The sequence below is a fragment of the Heloderma suspectum genome, chromosome 2 (assembly GCF_057233095.1).
Source record: "Heloderma suspectum isolate Gila_16-S chromosome 2, 16-S_ref, whole genome shotgun sequence".
In the NCBI taxonomy this organism is placed as follows: domain Eukaryota; kingdom Metazoa; phylum Chordata; class Lepidosauria; order Squamata; family Helodermatidae; genus Heloderma; species Heloderma suspectum.
This window is the reverse complement of record NC_139459.1, coordinates 191,933,327-191,956,176: the sequence shown is the minus strand read 5'-3', so window position 1 is coordinate 191,956,176 and position 22,850 is coordinate 191,933,327. Positions and strand designations below refer to the sequence as shown.

The window sequence follows — 22,850 nt, the reverse complement described above, 5'->3', positions numbered from 1 at the left end:
CGCGAAGGACAGCAGGCGCGGAGCACGTGCGGGTGGCTCTCCCGGCTCCCGACTGACGCTCTCGCCTGGGCAGGACTCCCGGACGGAGAGCGAGAGGCGGCTCCTCTCGCCCTCGGTTCGAGGAGGGCCCTGGCTGGCTGGCTCCCTCCTCCGGGGCGGGGAAGCGGCAGCAGGGGGCGGCGCCAGGAGGCACCCCTGGCCTTAGGTATAAGCCGGGCAGTGGCCGCGCGTACTTTCTCTTGCCACCAGCCTGCGGGGCCTCCGTCTCCAGTCGCCATGCTCCCTCGGCACCGTGCCAGGCTGTCCCCCCTCCTCCTCCTCCTCCTCCTGGGCTGTGGGACTGGGAGCCGGGCACAGGGGGAGGAACCGTCGGAGAGCAGAACCGAAACTCCGCTCCGGACGCTGCAGCTGGAAACCCTGGTGAGTGTGCATGGCCTGGCTGGCTGGCTGGACGGACGGACGGACGGCACGCCCCTCCTGCACTGCCGCCAGGGACGTGCCGCCGGGCGCGCCTCTGAGCAGCCTCCTTGCCTGCCCAAGATGACAGCCAAGGGGACGCACTCGGTGGGGGAACGGGACCCTGCCCCACAGCAGCGGAGGAGAGTAGGGTTCTTCCCCACCCTCATGCACGATCAGATCCTATGGGGTGGGGGGCGGTGCACGCACAAAAAGGGCAACCCTACATCAGACGCGTGTCTTTCGGGCAGCCTTCCCAAACCTGGTGCTCTCCAGCTGTTTTGGACTTCAGCTCCCATCAGCCCCAATCAGCATGGCCAATGCTCGGGAATCCTGGGAGACGTAGTCCAACACGTCCGGAGGCCACCAGGTTGGGGAAGGCTGCGCTCGCGGGTCGGGGGCGCAACCGGCAGTTGAGCCCCCCACAGACCCTCCGGCACCCCGCTTCACAGACGGGAGGAGTGAGTTCCGCAGGCTCTCCCCCTTTCCACGCCTCTTGCGCTCTCTCTCGCCTGCGCAGGTGGCGCCCCCCGACGGCTGCGCGGAACGCTCGGCGATCGGCGACACAATTCAAATCCACTACACGGTAAGTCGATGAAGGGAGCGGGGCGGGCGCGCCGCCGGGGCAGAGAAGAGAAGTGGCACGAACACGTCAGCACAGCCGCCTCCCGCCGGGTCTCCCTGCCGCTCGGGGCGGGGCTTCCCTGCACCCCGCCCTCCCGCTCCGTGTGTAGAAACAAGCTATGGAGAGGCGCCCGAGAACCCAGTAAAAGCTCGGCAACGGTGAGCACGTTTCTCTGAAGCTGCCGCTCTGCCCACCCCACCGGGCGCCTTCCCCGTGGGTGTGGATGTGCAGAGGCGGTAAGGAACATTCCGCGAGAGCATCCTCCCAAGCCACGCGGTGTGACGCTGGGGCCCCGCCTGAGCTGAGCGGGCAGCCTAGAGCATGGGCCAAGGGCCTTTTCCCCTTCGTTTTTAGATGACCCTGTCGCAGAAGTCGCGTTCCCTCAAGTGTGTGTGAGAGAAAGGGGGAGCAGATGCCTCCCCTAAGATGGCATCTGCGCCTCGCAGCTTGTCTGTACTTGTTTTAAAAATAATGGAAAGGTACATTTTCACGGCCGAAATGGCCACCAGCCTCTTTTCCACCTTTGGTACTGTGATGCTCAGTTTGGCTCAGAACCACAAGCTCCAGCACTTCCTCTTGATTTATTTATGTTTTACAGCCTAGGAATAGGGCAAGCAGCAGCTGTGTCAGCTCTGTCGGCACCAGCTGGGTTACTAAGGGCGCAATATTCATGGTTAGACAGAAGAAAGTCCTACAACTTCCAGCATTCCCCAGCCAGCAGGGAGTTGTAGGATTCCCCGCCCCCCCTATCTAAATATGCATAGGATTATGCCCTATGGTTGGACTCGATGGCCTTGTAGGCCCCTTCCAACCCTACTATTCTATGATTCTATGAACCCACACCCCATGTGCATGGTGTTCTTTCGTTGCAGGGTAGCCTTGAAGATGGTCGCATTATTGATACCTCGCTTTCCCGTGACCCGCTGCAAGTGGAGCTGGGCAAAAAACAAGTTATCCCAGGTACCTCTCTGGCTTTTGTGTGATTATACTAGTTTGGCTAAGGGAGACACCCGGGAAAATGCACAGGAGTTGGAGCATAATCATTTTGTTTCCACTCCTTAACCTTGTCCAAAGGAGCACCTGCCACTCATCTGCCAATTCCCCCTCCCCTTTTCATCACCTCTTTCATCAGCAAAATGAATGTCAACAGAGACGAATGCAAAGTACTGCATTTTGGAAAGGAAAAAATCAGATGCGCTCATGTGAGCCCCTGCCTGCGGTCTGATACGATAGTGCCCAGACACAGATTTACCACTTCAGTAAGAACTAGGGCTGATTTACCACTTCGGTATCAACTAGGGCTGAGTACCCCACCCCACCCCAGAACGGATTTAAGTGAGCAGAAAGCAAGTTATCTTGTGTGTGCTTGTTTTCTTTTATTCAGGCTTGGAACAGAGTCTGCTAGACATGTGTGTTGGGTAAGTAACCTCCAGGGTGCTTGGCTTGTAGCCTGGGTCACCACCTCTGAACCCAACCATTTCTCAACTTGGCAACACATTATGCTGGTATTTAAATGGTGCATATTTGTATTAAATGCATTCATTTTCAAGGTGAATACCCTGTCTTTCAAATCAAGCGATCCCCAAGTCAGCTTACAACAAATTGCTGTAGTACAAAAAAAAACAACAGCCACAGTTTCCTGGCTGATGGATGAAGCCACAGGGCCTGCTTCCTTTCAGCACTGTGGACCTATGGGGGGAGTGTTCCTTTAGGTGGCAGGGGCAAGGGGTGAGCTCCCTGCAGTTGCTCTTGGCAGGTGGATGGAGTCAGGCTGGTCTTGGCTGTGATTCTCTTCCTAGGAGGCAGGACATGCAAACTCCCACTCACTCTTAGTCATTTAGCCAATAAACAGGGCCAGAGGGTGTTTTGCAGGGTATTTCTCTGGGTATACTTATGTTACAGACCTATACTCATTTGCTGCTGATTAAACCTTTGGATTCAGTGGGACTTGCTTCTGAGTAGACATGTATAGGATTGCACTGTTAAACCACTTTAATTGCCATTGGGTTGGATCCAACAATGTCATTCTGCTAGCAGAAGCAGTTCTACCAGCAGAACCAGAAGAGGGGTGATTCTCCCTTACAGTTCCCCACGCACCTTCAAAATCTGAACTGGAGGTCCGGGAAACCTTCTGGAGCAGATTTTAGGATGGCACAGGGGGCTGCAGTGGAGAGGAGAGAGGGAAAATGTCTTGTCACACTAGCAGACATTTGCTAGCGTGATGTTGGATTTAACCCGTTGCCTTTCTCCTGGGAACCGTACTACTGTGAGCAGGTGGGGGTAAGATTCTCTAATAATGAATCTTCAGCCATCTCAGAAAACTGCAATTTCCAGGATTCCTGGGTGGGGGAGGCTATGACAATTAAACTGGTATAAAACTGATGAGTATATTTAATGTAGATATGAACTCTGTTGATTGCTGCTGCTAGGAGCTAATGAGAGATTCTCCATGAGCATGTGTATGTAGATGCAGATATCGATGGAGGATTCTTTTGCTTATTTGGGATCTTTTCCCTAAAACTATCCTTTTGGGACCTTAAAGCAATCCACATTTTCTTCCCTTATTTATTTAATACTGATTAAGTAATACTGATAATCCTGATTAAATAATACAGATGTGCTCATCCCTTGTTACACTCAGAGACCCCAACCCTTCATTTCTTTACTTGGGAAGGTTCGCTATGAGAATGTTTAAGAGCCCTCGGTCCAATGACCTACATGAAGCTAGGAGATCCAGTAAGAAAAACTGTTCTGACATATCTGTCCAGCCTCTCCCTGAACCCTACTCCCTCCCACCAAGGAAGAAGATACCCTAGCTTGTTTCACTGAAGACTGCAATTCTTCAGTGATGCCCAGTAGCAGATCCTTTTGATAAATCTCACTGAAGTCAACAGCTTTGTGCACAAACATCCTGTCCTCAAGTACTGATGTGGCCTTCCCTTTTTCTGGCAGGGAGAAACGAAGAGTCACCATCCCCCCTCACCTGGCATATGGCAAACGAGGCTCCCCACCAGCTGTCCCAGGTATGATCCAGTCATGAGCACCTACCTACTCAGCAGCCTTTCAGCAGGACATCTTGGCAGGGGATAACAAAGAACCAGGGGGCAGTGTGTTCTTATAGACAGGTCTATCCACATATATTGGTCACGGGTGCAGAATGTCAGGCCTGGGGGCCAAATTTGACAGTTTCCATTTCCCCTGTTTTAAAAGGTTGAAATGCCTCTCTTAAGGCTCAGATACTGGCAAGAAGAGCTTTAAGCTAAAATATTCTGGTAAAAAGGTGCCCCTTTTGCCTTCAGCCCCGCCCACCACTGGAATGCAGCCCCCGAGAGCTTCTCCGAAATGGGATTTGGCTGTCGGGCTGAAAGAGGTTCAACATCCCTGCCTTAGGGTCTTCAGATGGCATATCGTTTGATCTGGGGTTGTGGGGCAGAGAAGGAAACTCTAGAAAGGAACCAACTGCAGGGGATTTTGGAGCAGCAAGTACACTTACAGCATTATGATGCTGTGGGACAGCTAGATGTCAACTGTCACTGGGTTGGCCTCCTGAGAAAGATGTGGGCTGGAGAGTACAGTACTGTTAGAGAGCATTTCTCCACCAGAGTCGTTTCTTTTTTAAAGAACAAGGTATCAAGTGCCTTTCATCTGCTTCTCCTGTTTCCTGCCCACCATGAAGCAGCAGTAAGTAGGCAGGGGGTCAGTTTCTAAGGAGTTGAACTAGGCCTGAAACCTGCTTAGAAGCAGTGTCAGCTCAAGACATTTTCCTATCTGAAGCGGAGCCCAAATGCCCTCTGCTAGGGACAACACTTTAAAAAGTCATGCCACAGCATTCAGACATCAATTCCTGCTTTGATCTCTCCCTCCCCTTCCTTAGTGCCGCCTGAAGCAGCTTGTTTCACCCTGCTGCATGATGGGGCCAGTGTAGATGTGTGTAGAATCACTATAGTTGGTCAGTGATGAAAGAAAACATATTCTGCCTGTCCTCTGAAGCAGTCTCTCCTTTATTACTTCACAATTTCCAGGGCTGAACTTGAACACTGAAAAGAGCTTACTGGGCTGAGCTCATGGCTCATATTTCTAGGTGTATTTAATGAAGGCAAAGATGCACCTTAAAACAAGTTGAATTCAAGAGTACTGACTGAATGGAACAAAATTTAGGAGAGCAATGTGGAGAAAGCTGTGGTGGGAATTGGGATTGTGAGAAAAAGAGAAGCACTGAAGGGTGCCGCAGTGTCACTGAATGCTCATGGCTGTTCTGGAGACAATGTGGCTGCAAACACATCTACTTCAAAATGACACTTCTGGCCAGGTGGGTTAGGAATTTGGGTGTTTGTGCTGCTGGCACCTAAAGTGAAGGTGCCCTGTGCTCCTCACCCCACATTAACACAATTGCCCTCTGTTCTCTGACCACCCCCTCAGGATGTTTGTGTGTAGCACTGCATATGTGCTTACCATCTAGTTATCACCTTGGTGGGTGAAGTGAGCATGTGTGTTTGCTTTTTTGGAATCAACTGGGCTTGAGTGTCGTTGCAATTAGACAAGCAGCCATGCCTCTGTCCACTCACATCTTGACTGGCAGCCCTTGGCCACAGTGGTCTAGTTGTTCATCCAGTCCTCCACTGAACCACAGCCCAAATGCAGGTTAATAGTAATACTATACTGACATTTGCCTCCTGATCAAATGGTACGTGCCGTCATGTGTACATGGAGAGGGTGAACGCAGCTCTTTCAGTCTCCCATTTTGGACATCCTGTGGGCAATGCAGAGGCCCAGAAGGTCATCCTACACCAATCTTGGATGAAGGGTTGGAGGGAGCGAAACAGCACCAGTGGTCTCTGTCTCCCTTGCCTGGGATAGGCGCTGCTGTAGCTGCAGTGGCACAAAACAGTGCTTGTGCTCCTCTAGCCACCATGGATGAATTGTCCTGGAATGTGAGACTTCCTGTGGGGACGTTGTTTCTACCCCTACCCCTGCCTTGCTTGTTGTATTGTTTTATTGACTGCCAGCCCCCTCCCCAGCCTTACTTTACAGAACTCCTTTCTCTCCCCAGCTGACGCCATACTGCGGTTTGAGGTGGAGCTGTTAGGGCTCTCCAGAGCCAGCTACGGGCAGAAGCTGTTCAACGATGTGCTGCCCCTGCTATGCATTGTGCTTGTCCCGGGGCTGTTGGGGCTCATTGGCTACCACCTCTATCACAAGGCCCAGGCCCCCCGTGTGTCCAAGAAAAAACTCAAGGAGGAGAAGCGAAACAAGGCCAAGAAGAAATAAAGCTGCTCCTCATCTTTTTCAACATGGCTTTGTGGCTGCTTCAGGGGTGGGGGGGAGTGCTCGGTTTCTCTCTTTCTCTCGCGCATGCACGCGCACATGGGAGGCAGGTGCAGGTTAGATATCCTCCAGCAAGTCACCCAGAGGATTAAAAAGGTGAATGACTGACCTCATGTGCTAGATCTAGTAGTTTGAACTGTCTTTAACCAGGAAAGGATTCACTGGAGGCATTATGAATGCCTTTTACATAACCAAATGTCAAGTATGTTAAAGCAAGATCTGTTTATCTCTGCTGCTGGTCACTGGTAAAGCACTGAGGGCCAGCTAGGAAATATATTGTGAGCAGTACTTGTTCATTAACCACTGAAAAAAGTTTAAAATTCCCATTAATCATGTACATCTTTAGGACAGACGGTGCCTGAAACACAGGAGGGGGATGCTTTTATAAGCCTTCAAATACATTTACACTATGAACTTAAACTGATTTAACCCTCATTCCAGCTTCACAGAGAACCCTGGGAACTGTTGTTGCATGAGGATTTCTAGAGATTGCTAAGTCTTCTCAGCACCTTCAACAGACAACTCCCAACATTTGGGGGGGGGGGGAGGGAGCTAGGGTTAAGTCCTACTGCTGCACATAGCTGCTCATAGGACACGTGCCTACTTATGAGGCTGCCAACAGCATTTTGGTGGGCTGTGCCTCCACTCTGAGCTTGACACACACACCCCTCCCCTATATTCTGCTCTCAGCTCTTGGAGGAAGAATGAAAGAAAAGCGTAACAAAGGAAGAGAACGTAGGCGGAAAGGAACCATATGCACAAACTGGCCAGAGCCTGAGCAAGCTCCAAACCCCTTCGCGCCTGCTGTCTTTGCACCACAGCAGCCATCCCACAAAAGGCTGTGTGTTTAGAAGGCCTGCGCTTAGGCGTGGGGGCTGCTGGGCGGGTGTGGACACACCACAACCTGAGTTCCCAATATACCAGCCTTTGTGGGTTTGCTTGCAGAGGGGAGAAAATGCTCCAGGACACCAAGTTCTGTTTAACTCTTTAATGGCAGCTTGCCGTGGGAACAGCCTTCTCCAAAAGGCCCAGTCCAGGCCCCTTGCTGGGATTGCTTGGCTCTTATGCCCAGTGGCCAGTTAACAGGGCAGCGGAGAACACTGAAATCACAAGGCGCTGGCTCAGAGGATATGTGAAACCTCGTGTGCTGCCTCTATGACGTTATAGATAGGCTGCTTGACCCGGCCCTCTGTAACAGGCACAGGCTGGGGCAGAGTGGGGACAATAGTCTGCTGGTTGACGATCATCAGTGGGTTGATCTGGCTCAGGACCTCATCATTCACTGAGATGCCATCCAGGTATTGCTTGAGCAGGTGCCTCAGCTTGAGGTTGTCCTGGAGCAGTGTTTCTTTAGTCCGCTCTAGTGAGAGCTGTTCCAGCCTCACCTTGTTGTATCGTCGCCAGAAGCGCTCCAGTCCCACGTAGTCCTGCATCATCTGTGAAAGAACATGGAAAATTCAGGAGCCTGGGCTGGTTGCAAGGAATTGCACTGCTGTCTTATTTTGGGGAACCAGCAGGACTTTGCCCAGAAATGAATGCCTGGTTGGAGTTGGTAGCTGATGTTGTGTGAAAAATACAGCTCCTGGGCAGACTCTAAATGAGGAGCTACTTATTGTGAATGTAACAGCTACTGGGCAAGTTACAAAGATAATTTCATGCAGCTGAGGAAATTACTGGAAAGAGGAGGAGCAGTTTAGGTAGGTCTGCCTGATCAGAAAAGGTAAGCAGAATGCAAGCCAGGGAAAAACCAAGGATACAGCCACTATCATAGGGCAAAATTACACATGATGCTGATCAATCAGGTCACATTAAGTTGTGGGATTTTCCCTCTTAATACAGGCGTATGAGGGTGAGGGACTGTTCAAGATAAGGTTTGTGATGTGGAGTGTTGATTCTTTCCATTCCTGCCAAGCTCTCGATGAAAATCCCTCACAACAGCTGCTGCTAGCCTTGGGACAGGAACTTCCATTGGCACCAGCCCCACACTGTAGTTTTACCTCAAACCTACCATCCTGTCTGGGAGAGAACAGCAGTGAATGCCAACCTGACAAAGCCCTGGGGATACAGAATAAGCCTAACGTTCCAAGAGGGATTAATCCAGACAGTGAACCAAGAGAGCAACATCCTTCTCTTTGTCCGTGAAGCAGATAGATGTGCCCCCCCTCCCACATTCACCTGAGCTAGCGGCTCAACTGGTTTCTCCATGGCCACTTTATCCGCAGCCTTCTGTTCATCCCAGCTCAGGGAGCTCACATAAAAGGGCAGCACCTTTTCCTCCTCAGACTCCAACCTGCGACACATTTCAGCCAGGCGCAGGATCAGCTCTGCCTGTAGGGACAGGAAGTGATGATTTGATATGGCTTTCCCCTAGATCTGGCACAGGGTAAGTTTTCCAAGGTTGGGGGTTGCACTGGGGCAACTGTGTATCTTAAACTAGGAATTGTAGTCCTGTGACACTGGGGATTAGGAACAACTAACCGAATTCCCACCATCTTCACCGAACTACAATTGCCAGGATTCTTTAGGCTTTCGAGGCACTCTCCTGTCCCTGCTCAGGCAGTGAGGAGGGTGTCCCCTTCCTGCCTGAGCAGGGAAGGCATGGGTGGAGACTGCCAGAGGTGTTGCAGGCCACATGAGGTCCACGGGCTCCTGCTTTAGGGGAAGCCATGACAAATTATTAAAGCAATACATGTTTGCAGTATAGATAAACCTTTAGTTTCCAGCAATCATACACAAGGGAGGCTCTGAACCATACATGATCACTTTAGGTGGAAGGGCTGCATCCCACGGGATCTGCTTTGTTCTCTGTGGCTTTTGAATTTCCACCACCTGTGTCAGAACCGTTAAAAACAAGGCATTGCTTGTCTGGGGAGAAGAGGCTCTATATCTTCTGGAAAGAGAGTTACCACTTTCCAACTAGCCTGTACCTTTAAGAGCCAATGTATATTATATTTTTTCTACACCGAAATAATCTCTGTGCAAGAAGTAAAACTGTGTGGTTCTTTTGTCGGTTACATAATTGAAAGTTGCTCTGCACAGTGGCTTCCAAACAGATCATTATGACAAAACAAGACACTTGCACCATTTTTGCACAATAGTGCACATGGTTGCCCGTCCCATGATGGAGATGTAAGGTTTTTTTTCTTAAATGTACACCTAAAAATATATGTGAATGTAACAAACACAATTTTGGAAACGGATGTATCACATTCAAGAGCCAGAATCAGCAGCATCTCCTTGACAAATGTAGACTATATGAGAGGTCTGCTGCTGCATAATGTCTGGAAAGGCATTTCGAGCTCTAAGGCAAACAGGAGATGATAAGGGGTTTGAGTGCCTGCTTACTCTCCTGCCATCGGAAATTGCGAGGATCAGTTTCCAACAACATGTAACAGGCATGTTGGCTAAAAATAGCCACATGCCAAAAAACTTCGTATGGCCAAAAGCCATAAGATGTGGCCCTCAGTGCTGCTTCTCCCTCATCCCCACAGCTTCTCCCAATAAGAATTCCCAGACATCTCCTGTTTCAACAATCCCAGCCTTGTCCCCTTTCTACAGCCAAGGACATCCTATCTCTGGCCCCAACAGACTATGCTCTTGCTACCGCTGCCTCTGGGTTGGATCCAGATTTAGGTGTGTGCAACCGGGCTGGTGGAAGTGGACTTCCCCACCCCCTTCCTCCCCACAGCAGCCCCTCCAACCTTCTGAAAATGCTACACAGAGTGTCAGGGGACCTTGCTGAATGGGGTGAACTGTGGGGAATGTGAACCCTGAAAATCGGGCAGAGGCACCTTCCACGAGCGAAGCCCTTCTGCCCACAAAAGGCAGATCCTGGATCCAACCTCTTATCTTCTCTCTAGTACTCTGTTCCACCATTGCTAGGAGAAGAGGTGACCCAAGGGCCAAGGTCTGCTGCTCTGTTAGTGCATGGGATAAACACACACACACACACACACACACACACAAAGTAGATGCTGCTTCTTAAAAAGATTTGACTACTCCACTAATTTATTTATTATTTGACATGTCCCCAAAGCTTAACTCCTCACAAGCCACACACACAGCATACAAGATGGGAAACTGGAGGCAAGCACTCTGACCAAGGCAGCTTCTAAGCAGGGGAAGGAAAACCCGATTCCTCCATCCCTTGTCAGAAGAACAGGAGCCTGGATCCAGTCAGGAGGTGGAAACTGCATCCAAAAGATGGTCTTCACTCATATAGGTTTGTCTGGAGCCAATTGGATGCCACTTCTATACACCAAAGTTGTACTTGCGCATCTGAAACAACTCTTCTCCATCTAGACTCCATTTTGAAAATCCCTAGGGCTTCCAGAGATCTCCAAACGTAAGATTTATGCATGCTCTCTTCAACCATCTTCATGTTCCTGCTCTTCTGACATTCATGTCCTTTTTGAAAGGAGTCCCAAACCATGAGCGCCCAGAAATGTCCACCAGACAGTTTACCTTCTCCACCACACGTTCCAGCACTCTGAGAGTCCTGCTGCTCTCCCTGCACAGCTTAGCCAGATTGCTACGGGCCTTGGCTCTTGCCCGGTTCATCTGGCACTTGACCTTCTGCAGCTGCTTCAACACCACCTCCTTCTCATCACGGACATGCCGATTTTGCTCCTCACTTTCTCGTGCATGAAGTGCAATCTTGTTCTTCAGACTGATAATGAGGTCCTGGTAACAATAAAGGGGAGTTATTCAGGCTACAGGAGTTTCTCTGCAGTAGCTATAAAGAGAAAGCAGAGGGAGAGTAGGTGGTGGCAGGCAGGCAGAGAGAGACAGAGAGAGAGAGACAGAGAGAGAGAGAAGGGATGTCCCCATGGATTTTTCACTCCAGCTATGCCCATTTTGGCTCTGGCCCTGCTAACCACTGATTCTGGCCCTGCCTATCGATGGAATACAAACCCAACCACTTTCTCCCAAAGGAATGAGGCCTTTGAATAAAAAGGGTCCTTAACCTTGCTATAAACATTGAAAGTCGTAGCAACAGGAGGAGGTGTGGTTAAGACAGCCATTTTGGTGTGCAGATTTTCAGGTGTGAGATCGCTGTTATAGGAAGGTTATAGGTAAAGTAATTACATGATGCGGAACTGTGGCCATGGAAGGTGAGGAACTAAGGCATGGGAGGTGAGGCGGGTGGTTCAGGGGATTCTCCATGAATAGGTTGGGACAATGGAGAAAAAAACAAGGAGTAGATGCATAGTTGTGGTTTTCAAACTGCTTTTTGGGGAATCCTAGAGTTGCGTGGGAGCATATCAGGGGTTCATCAACGAGAAGGTCAGTAATTGTGGACAAGCTTCCCTAGAAGCCAGCTTGCCTGCCACTACTTGCCCACTTGCAATGTGCAGCCTCAGTCAGAAGAGTTTATGGTGCATCCTAGGGTGCTCTTTCAGTTCATTCAGTGAAGCCCAACAGCCTGACTAGCACCCCACTTGAACTGACAACACACACACACACCCCAGAACATGCCACAGAATCCTCTCCAACGTGCAAGGATCCTGTGGCAGATACAGAATAGCTCCTCAGCAAACAGATCAACAAAGAAAGTGTCCCCTGAAGTTTGAAAGTTTGAAAACTACAGATGTATGAGATAAGGAAGTGTGGGCAAAGCTGATGTGGATAGGAGAAATTAGGGTTGATTATTATTATCCTTGTTATTCCCAGGTTAGCCCAAGACATTTTGGTGGCTGTAGCCAAACTCCAAATGACACCTTCTCTCTAACTAAAATGCGGTCCAAACCCACCGTGAAATTTTCTTGCACAAGCCCTGATGAAATGAATAAGACCAGTAAATTTTGCCCTATGTGTTAAATCCAAGTGTCTCCCACTCTGCCACCCTTAATGCCACTGAAAATCCACTGTCCAAGGTGGCAGCCTCACCTTGCCCATTCTGGTAGGGCTGCCTCTGGTTCTTCCCATTTTACGGGTGGAAATTTTGAGGCAGAGATAAAGGGCCTTTCCACACCATCATGCACACTACAGCCCAAGTGCATTTTCTGCTGTAGCGCACAAGTCCCTTTTGGAAGGCATCGGTGCAATGCTGGATCTGCATTAAGGCATGGATGTGGAGAGGGGATGAACCCTGCTGGGTGGTTGACAGTCTTGCTGAAGACAACAGTGCTGTGATAATTATTTTTTTTTAAAAATTACCTAGTCAGCTGAGCACTCCAATGCAGAAGTATATGAATATTAAAACAGAACTAAAAATGAAATAAACATTTTACAAAATGGCGCATGTGTAAAATTGAAGAGATTTGTCCTGCTGGAATTGGTAAGTTGTTTAAAAGCTGAATTATTGCCCCCATGCTGTGGATGCACAGCCTCTAATCTAAGCTCTTATTAAAGGGAATGAAAGGAAAACAAAAACATTCACAAAACAGCACAGGGGAATTCCGTCACCAATAGGGGTTTTTCAACAGGCAACGCTTCTACAGTGTCATTCTTTCCACATGGCAATCCTGGTAGTAACAGGTGTGCTATCAGAGGGAAGAGTTGCCTTTTCACAGGTTCAAAATATTGCTGCTGCTGTGTTTTGGTAGAATATGGTATACCCGCCATAGCAACCTATTTTGCGAAGGAAAATGTCTTGATCCTGTGCAAGATAAGAGTAAAATAGACCCTCTACCATGTGAAAAAATGGTTGTGCAGATAAGCCCATCAGGACTCGAACATAGCTCCCTCATGAATTCTCGGATATTCTGAGATTTGAGCCCATTTTCACACGTTCCTCTGTTGTGGGGTGGGCATGAGGGTATTCGTTTCTGGAAGAGAATCCTGGATTACTGCAGGGGGCTGATGGGCTTTTGGTCCCTTCCAACCTTCTGATTCTGTCCACTGGACTTTACAGACCCAAATCATACATTCAATGCCCCCACCATCACTTCCAGTAGGACACATGGCTACCACCGCGATTCTGGGCTGTCTGGAATCTACCCATTACCTACATAAAAGGGCTACCAGTTGATATAAATGCCATCTTCATGTTGAGAGTACTGTGCTGAACCAGAGTACTGTGAAAGGCTATTTATGCTATGGCTTTAGAAGAATACAGCTGTGCTGCAGGGACAACTCAGCAGTATCATAAACTGTAGGTTGAAATAAGGCCTGGGTTGTCAGCAGCCCCTTCAACCCAAATGTTTCCCCAGTTTGATAAGCCGGAGAGGGACACTCACCTGCATCCTCTGCAGTTTCTTCATCTGCATTTCAATCTCCCTGGTGCTCTTCTCATCCCTGAGTTTGAGTGCTTCAAAGGCAATCTTACGATCCTCTGTTGCTTCTGTGTAGTTACGCAAGGCCTGTTGGAAGCGTTTCCACAGCTCCTCCACTTTACCCTCTAACTGCATGCGTAGGTAATGCTTCTCCTCCAAGTTCTGGGGGGAAATGAACATGGATCAGTACTTCCCCAATCCCCTCCTTGCCTGTTCTGGAGTTGTCCAATCAATTGGTTCCTTTTGTTCTAGATCAGCATGGCCAGGAGTTTCTTCCCCAAGCAAAACTCGGCTTCTTGTAGTATACCCAACTGTTTGCTTAAATAAACTATGGGTTGGAGCTCTAGCTACAAGAAACCTTGCAGCTGGGGAAACACTGCAAATATTGGAAATAAGGATGGCTTACGCATCATTTCAACCACAGTCTTTGTACCCCAACCACTGACATCTCTCATTCAGCCATACTTGGGATCTTATTGTGGAGTCAGATGTTACAAAGAACTTGGAGCTGCCATTGCTCCATGCTTCTTTTCCCCCTTCTTCTCAAGAACATGTAGCTTAACAAGATGCATGATGTGACATAATCACAGACCTACCACTTAATTATTTGTGTGGGGAGGGAAATGGAAACACACAGCACCATAAAATCAAGTTATGAGTTGTGTTATACTACATATTACTGGGAAAGGGGGAGAAAGAAATATAAAGCGGAGGTGGCTCGGTGTTTCTTTTAAAGTCTGCTTCTGTCTCTAAATAGGCAGTGAACCAGCCCAGCCACTTAATTCAGCCTCTTATGTAGGAAAGAACAGGAAAGGTAGTGAGCGGTCCCCGCGTATTTGGATTACACAGGTGGTGTTGTACCTCAGAGCCAGTGGTTGGAGGCTCTATGAGTAGCTGTGGCTACAAATTGATGGGGGGAAAATCCTAGCAGAGAGCAGAGGCTCAGTAGTCACAGGAATATACATAGGGTTACAGTAAAAGCAGGTGGTGATCCTTTCCATTTCCAAAGAAAGTAATAGAATTGTAGGGTTGGAAGGGGCCTATAAGACCATCAAGTCCAACCCCCAATATGCATAGGTTGATTAAGGCTCCACTGAGGGCTCTTCCAGACTGAGGACTCCTAGCACCACCAGTCACTGCTTTTGCGGTGTAAACAACAAGCAGAATTGTTGTAGAACTTTCCACACTGCTGGGGGAAACTGCTGCTCCATCCCGCTATGTTCCATCCATACTAGTTGGGGGAGAATGAGAGGATCTAGCCAAAGCTCTCCCCTTCCTTTGCTGCTCCCTCCCACCATTTTGTTTATGGAGAGGGGTTTTTTGTTTCATTTTGTTTGTTCCTCCAGAATTGCGCAATTCTGGGAGATCAAAGGTTCCCTGCTGCAGCTTTCTTCACCCTGATACGTTTAAAATTCATGTCGTGGAGGCCTGTGTTTTAGTCCTGTGTAAGAATGAATTTCCTCCCCATCACCCATTTTTCCCTCTCCTCCACAGCTGCAACCGCAGCCATCTCCTTCTCCTCCATTTCACCCACATTGCCATGTCACCTCGCCTCCTCCTCTCATTCCCTCCATAAAAAGTTACCTTGGAAGAGCAGCATGAACAGCACTTTTGAATGGGAGCGGAGCTGGTGCTCAGCTCTGCAGCTGCTGCCCATCATCTTCGGATTACCCGCAAAGCAATGAGGTGGGCAAAATGGTGGCTGGCAAGTGACAGGCGGGCGAGCGGCAGGCATGAAGTGGTGTGCTGATGCAGCTCTCAAGACAAGCCCCAGCATTTTAAAGCATTCTTTTAAACATTAATCAAGAAGTGTGAAGGAAGCCACAGGAGTGAACCTGATCTTCCAGAGCTGCACTCCTCGAGGGGAATGAACAAAAACAACAACTCCACCCGCACAAATATTATTTCCCTACACCTCATGGCCCCAGTATATGTGCATGGGTGTTGTGGGGGAGGAGGGAATAAAGCAAAGAACTCTTTGCTGCAGAAGCAGCAGCAGCAGCAGTGGAGAGAGAGGAGAAGGGGTGATTGGTTTTGAGCTAGGGAGAAACAGGGCTGCTGGCTGACCTGAATATGCCTCCAGCAGCATCATATTACACGTCACAGACACACCACAAAACAATGCAAGCTCCCAGAATCAGGCAGCCACACCACTGCTTTTTTGCAGATCATGGCGTGCCAGAAAAAAATAATGCTGTGAGAAAGTATGGCAGAAGCAGGGGGAAAACAGTTTGACACAGGTTGAGTGCAGGAGACGGACGACCTCGCGTAGGCAGCCCAAATAATCTCACAATGAAGGCAAGCTGATAGCCCCTTAGAAGCCCCATCTGGAAGAGCTCTTAGCATCTTCATGTAGCTCCCGCCCACACCCAGTCCTTCTTTGTTTAATTTACTAAATTAGGGCACCTTTACAAACACATCAACACATGAGAGACACATGCATCTGTGTAATACATAAAACACAACTGAAAAGGATTTTTTTTAAAGGCATAGCTAATTACTAAATAATGAGACACTAACTTGCAAGTTAAATAACTAAGTCTTCCTGTCGCAGACTTTTTTAAAAGACTATAATATTGATCAAACACTCGTACAAAGATTTTTCTGAGGATTGTGTCTACACCAATATGATACATTTCCCCCATTCATTAGCAAGTGTACAGATTGCCATAAAGTTTCCTTCCCATGTCCCAACTCGCACCTTGTTCTTGACATCATCTCTCGTACTCTGGAAGTCAAGCCTGGCCTCATATTCGCTGTCAGCAAAGTTTTGTTCCATAGCCAGCAGCACATCCTGGATATAGCGGCTCTCCTGATCATGATGCTGTATGATTATCTTCCTGATGGAAACAGGAACAGCCACAAGAGTTCCAAAAGTCCAACTAATCAGATTTTCACAGGTACTTTCCCAGCCCAACACTCCTGCCTTCTTCCCTCCTACCTCTCTGCGTCAAACTCCTTCTGCAGTGCCCGTAGCTCAACGTGGTAATCCTCCTCTAAGTAGCCCAGGCGACAACGCTGGAGTTGTAGCAGTTGATCGATGTTGTGTAAGTGGCTGCGGAGGGCATGTGTGTATTGAGCTTCTGCTTCAGCAAGGTCTTTAGCAAGGGACTGGATGGAGAGAGATCATATGACCATGGAAGGAGTCCAATCTGTTTTAAAGAACTAAAGGATTCAGCACTAAAAATACCCCCAAATTCCAAGACCTGAAATCATAAATTCTGACATTAGAAATAAATTATACCAGAGCTGGGAGCATGTTATTTGAAGAACCATTTTCACCCATTCATTAAGATCTGCCCAAGGGGTCCTTGAGTGCCCACGCTTAAGATCAGTCAGGTTGATATGCACGAGGGATAGGGCCTTCTCAGTGATGGCCCCAAAACTGTGGAACTCCCTTCCTACTGACTCACATCTTGCCCCTTTGGTATGGGTATTCAGGCAAGCTATGAAGACCTTCTCCTTCAATGCTGCCTTTCACTAAGATCGTAATTAACTTATGTGTTTCAGAGCAGCTTCTCAAAGAATCCTGTACACTTGTTAATGTGGCTATTATATCTCTTTCTTGCCTTTGCTCTAGTTTGTATGTTACTTTGTGAGTGTAACATAAAAGCATATATATTGCACAAGATATATCTCTCACACAAGACTGTACCAAGTGGGAACTACCTTTTGCTGTAATGAAGACATGCCGTTTGTTATTTTTCTCTAGGTTTTTGTTTTGTTTTGCCAGTGTTAGATAGCAGCAGTGAATCTCAAGAGATGCATTACAATCCCTCTCCAGTCCCTGAGAGAGACATTCAGCTGTTTCACAGTCTCCTCCCATAATCTTTAGGGCCCAGGGCTTACCTTAATAACACTGTCCTTGCAGTCCACCACACGTTCAAAGGTCTGGCTGAGAATCTCTATGTCTTTGCGCAGCTCCCTGGCCTTGACTTCACGGAGCACAGTGCGCCACTGTAGATTGATCTTGTGCATGTTCACAACGCTGTTGCGCTCCTCCTTGGCCAGCTTCTCCTACATTGTGGGTCACAACGGTAAACTAGAAATCCCAACACAGCCCAGATGTCACAAGACAATGAATCAGCCAAAGAACAAGGGCAGTGATTGAGCAGCAAATGCAGCCAACTCTGAGAACCAAAGTGTCTTGGCCTTGTCAACTGAAGGACGTGTGCAAACGAAACAATTACAGAAAAGTAGAATTAGGGTGCTCCCAAGGTAAGCTTTCTCTGCCAGCCACGCACCATCTACACTGGTCCTACAATGGTCCCTGAGTAAACTGAAGCACTCTGCGCTCGTGTCCTGTGGTGATCGGGTGAGCTGAAACCGCACTGATCCTGTTAAGAGCCATGTGCCCTTAAACGGACATCAGGAAATACTTCCAAACTATAAAGCAAGTTGGGCCAGGGAACTGTTCAGATTGTGTGACCTTTCATTAGTAATCGTTTAATTTAGGGATAGCTGCCACTGAGGCCTTCCAAATCTATAGCCATTTTTGCTTTCCCAGTTCCAGTTTCTTACTCACCCACTACACCACCAAGCCAGCTGGTACTTCAAGCTGGTTAGAAGAAACCTCTGGTCAGAACGGAAGAGATATGATAAAGGCTAGTGTGACATACAACCTAAGCTTCCGGTATTAAACTGAAAGCTGCCATTGGCCATGGCTCTCTATGGACAGAGTCTTTGCTCTATCCCTGTATCTCTATGGTGGCAGTCATATATGCCTGGCAGTTCAGTGTAATACCAGAAGTGTCATTAAAAACTACACTGGAACTTTACCCTTTGGTCAGAATCTTCTTGCAAAAGGGAATCCGGGGACCATGGCCCACATCCGATTTCTTCCAATATAAGCTCTAAGGCCTGCTGAAGCTAATTCCTCAACCTGAGTAACTTGTTGACACTGGAAGCCATTCAATTGCTCCCCTGTGTCTGCCACTCTACCTACCCATCTGCTTGCCTTCCATGTCTGCCCTTTTACCTGCTCATTAGCTAGCATTAGGGGGCAACACCAACAGTTCCAGCACAACAGAAAAAGAAGGAAGGGAACCCAAAATGGCACAAACCAATTGTGAGGATCCCAAAGCCTCAACACATTTTGAGCTTAAACTTCTTCCTCAGCAAAGCAGCTTGGTTTTTTGGTTTTTTACAATACAGCTATCCCACTCAAAACCTACTTTGTTGTCAAAAACTACTCCCGAGGAAGAGCGTTGAGCTCAAAGTGCACGGAGACCTTGGGATTTCCCAATAAATATTGGTTTGCAGCATTTTGTCTCCAGCCCTGCCTTGCCTTGTGCATCTGTCTATGAACTGCTAGCCTAATTTTGACTTTTCTCTTCCACATAGACTACATAGTAACCTCTCACTTCATCTACCACACTACTCTCAAGCTCTGATAACATCAAAGATCAGAGCATACGATTTTAAAATGCAGCTCTTCTAATTTCTATTCCCCATTCATAATGTTCACAAGTGGCACATTCCAGGCGAAAAGGCCTTCCTAGCATCCCTGTTCAAACCACTCTTAAAATTCTGTGAGCCACACCATTTTAAAACAATTCTCCCTTAAGTTACAACATAAAGAGACCCCTGCCACATTGAGCAAGCCTAGATATCTAATAATATGATTCCCCCCCGCTCATATTTTAACTTCACCACACACACTTCTTACAGTACAGAGTATAGTGCTCTCCACGATACTGACCCTCCACTCCTCTCCCTACAGCACAGGATACCCCACTGATCTTCCTTCTTCCTTGTAGTCCAGCGCTCCTTCAGTCCAGGCAAACAAATGGTACCTTTAGGAACTGGGCCAGCATGTCCTCCTTCTTCTTATTCATTTCCTCCTCAGCCAGCTGCTTCTGTTGCATCAGCATCACCCGTTCTTCATCAGTCAGCACCACCCGTTTGCGTCCCTTCTTCTTCGGCATGGCTGCACCTAGGAAGGTGCATTTAGAGCATTTATTTATTTATTTATAGCATTTTTACCCCACTCTTCAGCTGAAAAAGGCTCCCAGAGTGGCTTGCAAAGGTCAGTAATAAGACAGTCCCTGCCCTCAGGCTTACAATCTAAGACATTGCATAAAAGGAAAAGGGATAGGGAGGGAGGAGGGGAAAGAAAGCAAATACATATCTGACCTACATATTGGGCTAGGTTGGTCTCCCCCTTGCCATGATGCTCTTTCTGGGAGACAGGGAGTGCAGCTTCTCAGTGCCCCTTGGTTCTGTGGCCAATGGATGAAGCCAGGGTCTCCAGTCCCTGGGAACTGTCAGCTGGAGCTGTGTGTTCTTTCTAGCAGGGAGGGGCAGAGCGAGCTCCCTGCAGCTCTTCCCCCTCTGGCTGATGTATAGGCCCAGGTTGGTTTCCCCCTTGTGATGATGTTCTTCCTGGGAGGCATCCTAGGAGGCAGGAGATGCAGCCTCCCAGTGACCCTTGGTTCTTTGGCTGACGGATGAGGCCACAGTCTGCAGTCCCAGGGAACTGTCAAACAGTCCCAGGGAACTGACTATGACAAAGAGGAAGAACCACATCAGCTAACAAAGAAGTATTTGGTCTATGGCTTAGACTCTAAACTAAAGGAAGTCAGCTCCAACTGCTAAACATCACTTCCACTAGTATACATAACACCAATATGGTTAGACTGTAGATCCCTTTCATCCTTTCCTCAAACTCATTCCTTATTATCCTGCCCTTCCTCCAAGGATCTCAGGATGGTGTACACATGGCTCCCCCCTTTCATCCTCACAACAACCCTGTGAGGTAGGTTAGGCTGAAAAATAGTGGATGGCCCAAAGCCACCTAGTAACCTTCAAAGCTGAGATGGGATTTTAACCTGGGTCCTCTCAGGATCTCTTCTTCCCACTTTCTCTTCCCTCACCTTTTTATTGCAATTCTTATATCTCACTGAAGCCTCAAATCTGAGTCAGTCCACTCTCTCTCATGTGCTATTCTTGATGGCTTTCCCACCACCAGAGCTCTGAAACCTCACGAGGATCACGTCTGATGAGACCAAAACTGCCAGGAACACCTACTGGAAGGGAGGGAGGAAGCCATGGATGAACCTAGAATGGCAAATGAACAATCGCAAGTGACACACAACATGGTGGCCTGCTTGGGCAGTCCTTTGGGGAGTTGCCACACTCCCAAAATTAGGGTTGCCACTTAACGTTGTTTATGGACTGAGGCTCTGTGCCTTTTTACAGCAGTACAGAGAGTGGAAATCAACAGATGAAGCTTTTCCTATCACTGCATTTTTATGCCAGGTAATTGTTCACATGTTGATTTTTACCTGTCATGCATATGTTCAACACACATAGTCTTTATCCAATAAAAAGATGGAGGAGATCAATTTCCCCTCCTTGTTAAACATGTTTTATCTTCCTCCCCTAGGAAGAATCTTTCCTGGAATAATTTCTTCCACCTATTTCACAGTCTTCAGACTATCTTCTGCTGGCTTCTCCCTCCAGCAAAGATGTATGAGACTTGCCAGATGGTCCTCAAGCGCTAATTCCTTAACAGCATGCCATGACAGAACTGCTCATGTACCGCGAGAAAGAAATGAATGTAATAATTAGAGATGTCTGAGAACCCGAAGGGCCCACTCAGAAAAGAGGTTGCCCACTGTGCCCTCTGCATGAATCACTGCTGCGGTCATGCCTCCTTCAATCAGCCTTAGCTACAGGTGGAACATTCTAGTGTCTCTCCCTTAGGTGCAATTGGATCATTCAATCACTCCCAAGGCAAGCACACAGCCCATGGAACCTAGCCCTGAATCTATTTCTTAGGCCCCCGATTTTCAAGGGGGATTGCAGAAGGGGAGGGAAGGGTTAACATGGCCCTCCCCACATGCTGTAACACCACCACCCCAAATGAATCTCACCCTTTAAAGCATGGCAATAAAGCTTGCGGGGCTGGGGTGGGGAGAACCTTTTTCCGTTGGCTTGGGATGATCTGGGGGAGGGTGCAAATTAATTTAAGGATTTATTTTATTTGAGGTAATTTGGCTGAGCAATTAATTGGCTGGCTTTGCCTCCTGTGAAATTTAAATAAATCCTAGTAACTATTTTTACATTTGCGTATATAGGCATAAATCAACGTATGCACATTTTATGCAGGTTTGTGTCCAATGGACCTGGGTCTCACAGCATCAAGGTGCCCAGCAACACCCCTGGATGCAGCAGAATCATTCACCCTTAGAGGAGGCTGCCTGTTGTGTCGCTGCATGTCTCCTCTCCGGACTTACCTCCTTCCCATCAGGAGGCATGCAAAGACAAACACAAAAGTACAAACACACGGGCACAGGCTCCCTCCATCACCTTCTTTCTACGACACTGACAGGGCAGGCTCTGCAATCTGAATTTGTGAAGTGTTGACGCGGCACCAGCCCTCATCGACACACACACACACTTCAGATCTTCTCAGGAATTGGCGCCAAGCTCTTTCCAGCAAGGGATCAATCCTGGCTGCCCTTGAATTTCACATATCGTCGTCGCGAGCGATTTACTAGACCCCCGGTGTCTGTCTCCCCTCCGCTCCACACCGCCACGGTCGTACCTCTCTATTTCCCCCCTCGTTGCTCCAGGCCGAGCCCTGTCGGTCTCCTAGCAACACCCTCTTCCTGGCAAGACCGCGAAGGCGGCCGAGCCTCAGAGCGCCCCCTTGCGGGGCTACTCGGTAGAACCTCCTTTAAATATTTATTCAACGCGCCAGGCCCGTACAAAAAGCGCTGAAGCCTAAGCAGAAGTAAAAGCGGGAAGCGCAGGATTAGAACCCGGGGCAGGAATTTCGAGAGTGCCGCAGCTGAGGCCGGAGCAAATCCCTTCTCTCCCTTTTTCTTGCAGCAGCCGGAAGGGGCACAGGAATCCCAACAACGTTTGTCGGCTGCTTTTGAATTTGTAGTCGGGTTGTTGTGATTTTAATATTTGATTTTAATATTAGACCGAGGCAGCTTAGGAAACAGGGTAGATATGTTGTGAACAAACACATGAATAAATAAAATCGGTGCTGCAGCCAGTGGTGCAGCTGGGTAATTGTAGACCCTGGACTCAATGATCTTATCACTTCAATTGTGAAGCACACAACTAAAATTTTCCGCCCCCACCTGTTCCAGCCCTAGCTGCACCACTGGCTGCAACTCACCAAGACCTGCCTAAAGCAACCAGCAGTGCCCCATTGCTCAAACAGTTCTCAAATGCTGCCTAGACATAGGCCCTGGAAGCCCATGGCCCTA

At 48.4% G+C, this 22,850-nt stretch overlaps 2 protein-coding genes across 10 annotated transcripts; one reads left to right on the top strand and one right to left on the bottom strand.

Annotated features, from left to right (window-relative positions):
* The first annotated feature begins 203 nt into the window (after positions 1–203).
* On the top strand, positions 204–6,371 carry FKBP11 (FKBP prolyl isomerase 11). The gene is made up of 6 exons (XM_084837003.1): positions 204–420; positions 977–1,042; positions 1,954–2,041; positions 2,466–2,499; positions 4,034–4,104; positions 6,132–6,371. Exons 1-6 carry the CDS (start codon positions 277–279, stop codon positions 6,347–6,349), a joined length of 621 nt encoding a protein of 206 aa, XP_084693129.1. The 5' UTR covers positions 204–276; the 3' UTR covers positions 6,350–6,371.
* Positions 6,372–6,535: 164 nt separating this feature from the next.
* On the bottom strand, positions 6,536–22,222 carry DRC2 (dynein regulatory complex subunit 2). Of its 9 annotated transcripts, none has more exons than XM_084837002.1 (10): positions 21,864–22,222; positions 20,499–20,648; positions 19,419–19,558; positions 17,473–17,640; positions 16,565–16,734; positions 16,325–16,463; positions 13,588–13,785; positions 10,871–11,089; positions 8,582–8,734; positions 6,536–7,842 (listed from the first exon to the last, which is right to left on the bottom strand). In XM_084837002.1, the coding sequence occupies exons 3-10, from the start codon at positions 19,548–19,550 to the stop codon at positions 7,528–7,530; spliced, it is 1,494 nt and encodes a 497-aa protein (XP_084693128.1). In that variant the 5' UTR covers positions 19,551–19,558; positions 20,499–20,648; positions 21,864–22,222; the 3' UTR covers positions 6,536–7,527. The 9 variants fall into 9 exon arrangements, with proteins under 9 accessions (XP_084693128.1, XP_084693127.1, XP_084693121.1 ...); XM_084837001.1 differs by having other exon boundaries at positions 20,499–20,682; positions 21,937–22,222; XM_084836995.1 differs by having other exon boundaries at positions 20,499–20,651; positions 21,937–22,222.
* Between the last annotated feature and the right edge of the window lie 628 nt (positions 22,223–22,850).

Coding starts and splice junctions, on each gene's coding strand:
- FKBP11 (XM_084837003.1), top strand. CDS start 277: ATGCTCCCTCGGCACCGTGCCAGGCTGTCCCCCCTCCTCCTCCTCCTC. Junction 1,043..1,953: donor CAATTCAAATCCACTACACG/GTAAGTCGATGA, acceptor CTTTCGTTGCAG/GGTAGCCTTGAAGATGGTCG. Junction 4,105..6,131: donor CTCCCCACCAGCTGTCCCAG/GTATGATCCAGT, acceptor TTCTCTCCCCAG/CTGACGCCATACTGCGGTTT.
- DRC2 (XM_084837002.1), bottom strand. CDS start 19,550: ATGCCGAAGAAGAAGGGACGCAAACGGGTGGTGCTGACTGATGAAGAA. Junction 17,641..19,418: donor TGCTGGCCCAGTTCCTAAAG/GTACCATTTGTT, acceptor CCCACAATGTAG/GAGAAGCTGGCCAAGGAGGA. Junction 16,735..17,472: donor GCAAGGACAGTGTTATTAAG/GTAAGCCCTGGG, acceptor CTCTCCATCCAG/TCCCTTGCTAAAGACCTTGC.